Here is a 5,090-nt window from a genome sequence, read left to right on the forward strand (position 1 = left end):
ATTTGTTTTTTAAAAAAACATCTATAAATTACTCATCTTTCTTCAAACCGTGTTTGGTTATATGGCCATAGAAATAGTAATGGTCAGGGTAAGCAACTCTTAAGATTTTACGTTTTACTGGTACTTTTATAACGCCACGAACGGAGTACCTCAGAACTAAATCTACTGAAGGAGCGATGGGTGAAAGGGATATTCATAGAGGGAAATTTGAATTTTGAGGGAAATGTAATTATTACATTCAATTACACCTGTGAAATATATAAATTAACACATGACTGTAATGTTCATAGAATTCACAATTTGAAGTTCCTGAATGATGTGACATAAAATTATTAACTATTAAACTTTTAAAAAAATGTTTAAAGGATACACATTGTTCACAAAGTAAACAAACTTTAAAATCGATTTCATCGAAAACGAAGCCCCGAATAAAAAAATGTTATACCAAATTTTTTTTTTATTTTTTCACGTAGGTAGAATCAGCCCCTGCTCAATTGTACTACCAATTTCAGCCTACTCTGTATACAGATAAATGGTTTTAGGTTATATTTTGATGCACTGTCGTATACAACATTAACTTCTCTATTACAATTATTACAAAGTTTCGGAAATAATATTGCATCAGTATTAACTGACATGTATGTATGTACCAAATACAGTTTACGCATTTAAAGCAATTTGAATATGGTCGCTTCTAATATTAATAAATAAAAAAAAACATTTCATTATACTGATGAACTTGGAACTCATTAAAATAAAGATCATAAATTATTTATATTTAAAAATAACATTTCGATATTTTTGTAATATATTAGTAAAATTAGGATTTTGGAGAGGTGAAAAATTTTGGTACTTCTGAGCAAATCAATCATGGAAAATGATATTTCTGCACTATCTGTGAATGATGATCCATTCCATGAGTATGGACCTTGTAAATCGTGTATCAAAGAATTACCTAATGCAGAATTATTAACTTTGGTTATAAAATGTACCAATTTTGCAGCAATAAAACACAAAGATCAAAGAAGGAAGGACCCAGAGAAAACACCATATATAAATCACCCTATAGGTTTGCAATTTTTTAAAGATTCTGCAATTCAACAATCAGTATAGAAGCGAAGAAAAATTAATTTTAATGTTAAGAAGTCTATGCATAGAAGAAAATAAAAAATATACAATGTTTTTCTAGGTGTTGCAAATATATTGATTCAAATTGGTAACATTCATGACCCAGTTGTAATTTTGGCAGCTCTATTACATGATACGGTAGAAGATACAGATACTACGTTCGAAGAGATAGAAAATGAATTTGGTAGCGAGGTTTGTAATATTGTTAAAGAAGTAACCGATGACAAGAACTTATCGAAAGCAAAGCGAAAAAGGTTACAAATTGAAAATGCTCCTAAACGAAGTCACAAAGCTAAATTGGTTACCTTGGCAGATAAATTGTATAACTTAAAAGATCTTCAGAGAGCAACGCCAGCTGGTTGGTCACCAGGAAGAGTAAAAGAATATTTTAAGGTAATTTGTGCAAAAATAAAACAGGTGTTGATATAAATTTGTATATTAACATGTTCACTGTTAGAATCTTTAATGATATAGCCAGGAGCCATTCCTAGTGGGAATACAAAAGGTGCTTCTGCACTTCAACAGTTAACCTCAAGAATAACCTTAAATTATGGTCCAAAAAATACATGTGACAGTAAACATGTTAATATATTAAAGTTATTAAATAAATATGCGTAAAATATTAATTGCAGTGGGCAAAAGCTGTAATAGATGGATGTCGTAAGACTAATTTTCAACTGGAAAAGGAACTAGATATAATTTACGCAAATCGAGTAGCTCAGGATAGAGAAACTTGTGGATGTAAACGAACACCAATGCCGAAATGTTCTTAATTCATTATTCAATAAATTTCAGAATGATTTAAAATATTGGAAAAAATAACAAAATATAATAAAAAAATAAAAAATAAGTGATATGATATATAATACTTAATAAAACAAAAAAAATACTAATGTCGATTTTTTTAATTATTTTTTCTGGAGTAATATTTGTAATATGCTACATTATAATTCTACTGATGTTTGTTGCCATGTTCTTGGTAGAACCATTGCATATGTTCTGCAACAGAGACGCACAAATGCTACATACTCTTTCTTTCGCTTAGCATGGCTCGTATTTCGTATTAGACTCTAGTAACTATAAATATATTATAGAATCAGCTGTGACTGAATAGTATGGACATATTGCAAACTGATTGGATAGAAATATTTCGGAGATACTTGTCCAAAGCTTGGGTAAACAAATTTACAGTACATACTTGCAACAGAACCGAGACAATGGGGCGCAATGACCTCGAACAAAGAGATTTAATAGAAATTGTATAAGTTAATATTTATGTATAATAAATAATACAAGTTGCAGACTAATTACAATTCTATAGTGAAGAAGAACATGTAGAGAAATAACAAATGAAATAATACTCATTAAATATGTATCTCCTTACTTTGTGTCGGACTTATGATACACTCCTGTCCTGAGACACAGCGAACCAATGAGATGTTGTCACAGTCGCCCGCAGTTACCAAATGGCGGACACCGGCGCCTAGAGGAAACTGCCCCCTCCACTTACACACATTAATTTCTTTCCTTACATGATCACAAACTTGATGCAATTTCCTCTAGGTATCGGTTTATCATCTGGTAATACTGAAATCACGTGACTTTGTTTATTTCCCGGATAAGCTTAAGTTTACTCTTTACTACTCATCACTAAAAAAGATATATATGAATTCCACTTTTTTATATATTATAATTGTTTAATTATTAGTTATGTACCATTTGGCTCGCAAAAAAGAGAAAAAGGACAATTCTCCTTCGCAATAGAATTCTTTAATATTTTTAAGCTAAAATAGGAAATAAATACATTATAATAAAAAGGCGGGAAATCTTTGTAGTAATGTTCAATAGTTACAGTTGACAAGAAGTGATCGTGAATTATAGTACATGCATTGATTTTGTGAATTATTCGTTTTATAATGTCAGTGAACATTTTAAAGTTTTTAAAAGTATTTTCTTTTATTGTAGTATATAATGTACATATAGTGTAAATATTATGTTATGGTATTGTAACTATGGCTGATGAAAAATTAATAAAGATGGTACAAAGTACTTTTACTCTGTACGGTCTTGTACTTTCAAGGTATATAAAATATTTTTATATTTACGTAAATAACTTTTATTTTTGAATCTGTCATGACTTTTTTTTTATTTAGGAAACTCAGTGTTTCACTTGCTAAGGAACTTTTAAATATAGAAGAAGACGAACGAAAAACTTGGCTTACACAGATCGTGGAACAAGTTTTATTACAAAATTTAAGCGATCCACATATTACAGTGGAACATCTTAAGTTAGCAATAGAAGAATGTATAAGACCCGATACGTTGAAAAATACAGAAACAGTATTGAATGTAATAAATGCATTTGATATACCAAAAATTAAATATCAGTTATCTGAGAAAAAGTTTATCTTGACAACTGTAGCACCAGATTTATATTCTGAAGCAGCATACAAATCTAAAGTATTTGAAGATCGGTTTCAATTACTTTGGTATAGAACTTTGAAGCATGAATTGTTTATTGCTCCTAAGCTTGGGGAGAAGAAAGAACATTGGATTGAATTAGTACCTATTGAATATTTACTAAGCGAAAGTAGAAAAGGATATGTTTACATAATGGGTCTTTTAAATCAATTAACAGAGGGCCAATATTATTTGGAAGACCCAGGAGGAGCCATTAAAATTGATTTGCAACAAGCAATATCCTTTAAGAGACTTAAAAATATAAATTTTAAATATTATTTTTATACACGTAATACTAAGAAATATTTTTCTCCTTGACAGTTGTATACGATTTTCAGGATGGTTTAATCATGGAAGCTTCTATAGTAATAGCTAGTGGGAATTATAGGGATGGTATCTTATATGTGGAAGATATAGGTTTTCCCCCAGCAGAATCGTCTATTAATGCGCGTGTAGAGTTCGGTAATGCCAACACATTCGGTGGATCAAACGATCTCTCTTTAAAGCTATCAGAAAAACTAAAACATATTGAAACATCTAACAAAGATGGAATGATTGTCTTTGTATCTGAAATGTGGTTGGACGATGCAATTGTTTTACGCAAATTTAGGACTATGTTGGAAGGATATTCCGCGTGTCCACCTATTGCTTTTGTATTATGTGGTCATTTCTTGAGCTTCCCAGCAAATGTAACAAGCATACAGAAATTAAAAGACGGACTTAAAGATCTAGCTAATTTAATAATGCAATATCCGGACATAAAAGAATCGTCCAAATTCATTTTCGTACCTGCACTCGAAGATGTGGGATCACCGAAAATTCTGCCACGGTCACCACTTCCAAAGAATCTTACAGCAGATTTTAGAAGAGATATACCTGGTGCAGTATTTACTACTAATCCATGCAGAATTCAATATTGTACGAAGGAAATTGTAGTGCTAAGGGAGGACATTTTAACAAAAATGTGTAGAAATACACTTCACTTCCCTAGAGAAGGAAATATCTATGATCATGTAAGCCTCATTGTATTGATGTTTGTGTATACTCATTGTAAAAAATTTGTAATATTTGATTTTCGTGTAATTTTTTAGTATGCCAAATCAATTATTTGCCAGTCTCATTTGACTCCTTTAAATCTTTCCATAACCCCCGTATATTGGAAACACGACCACGCTTTACAAATATATCCAACGCCAGATATAATCGTAGCTGCGGACAAATTTGAAGCGTACGCAACTACTTATTCGGATTGTCACGTGATCAATCCCGGACTATTTCCGAAGAATGATCATTCGTTTAAAGTGTATGTTCCTGCCTTAGATTTAATCGAGCATTGTGCTATCCCCAAAGATATGGATGGTATTTGATTCTGAATAATACGTTTTAAGTTAAAAAGCCAAATAAAATAATTGTTTTTCATAAAAAAAATTTGTTCTTATAATTCACAACACCTTCCACTTTTGTATGAACAATTACATACCAATTTTGTACAATATTTATTT

General features: G+C 30.8%; 2 protein-coding genes across 4 annotated transcripts; both read left to right on the top strand.

Annotated features, from left to right (window-relative positions):
• Positions 1-513: 513 nt before the first annotated feature.
• LOC122400631 (guanosine-3',5'-bis(diphosphate) 3'-pyrophosphohydrolase MESH1) lies at positions 514-1,963 on the top strand. 3 transcript variants are annotated; one of them, XM_043402173.1, is made up of 4 exons: positions 514-638; positions 816-1,069; positions 1,190-1,521; positions 1,761-1,963. In XM_043402173.1, exons 2-4 carry the CDS (start codon positions 871-873, stop codon positions 1,899-1,901), a joined length of 672 nt encoding a protein of 223 aa, XP_043258108.1. In that variant the 5' UTR covers positions 514-638; positions 816-870; the 3' UTR covers positions 1,902-1,963. The 3 variants fall into 3 exon arrangements, with proteins under 3 accessions (XP_043258108.1, XP_043258109.1, XP_043258110.1); XM_043402174.1 differs by having other exon boundaries at positions 581-642; XM_043402175.1 differs by having other exon boundaries at positions 599-642; positions 825-1,069.
• Positions 1,964-3,105: 1,142 nt separating this feature from the next.
• Positions 3,106-4,980, top strand: LOC122400611 (DNA polymerase epsilon subunit 2). The gene is made up of 4 exons (XM_043402143.1): positions 3,106-3,208; positions 3,282-3,825; positions 3,918-4,601; positions 4,680-4,980. Exons 1-4 carry the CDS (start codon positions 3,141-3,143, stop codon positions 4,953-4,955), a joined length of 1,572 nt encoding a protein of 523 aa, XP_043258078.1. The 5' UTR covers positions 3,106-3,140; the 3' UTR covers positions 4,956-4,980.
• Positions 4,981-5,090: the final 110 nt, after the last annotated feature.

Source organism: Colletes gigas, unplaced genomic scaffold (genome assembly GCF_013123115.1).
Source record: "Colletes gigas isolate AHSC1104 unplaced genomic scaffold, ASM1312311v1 Colletes_gigas_Sc00019, whole genome shotgun sequence".
Classification (NCBI taxonomy): Eukaryota; Metazoa; Arthropoda; class Insecta; order Hymenoptera; family Colletidae; genus Colletes; species Colletes gigas.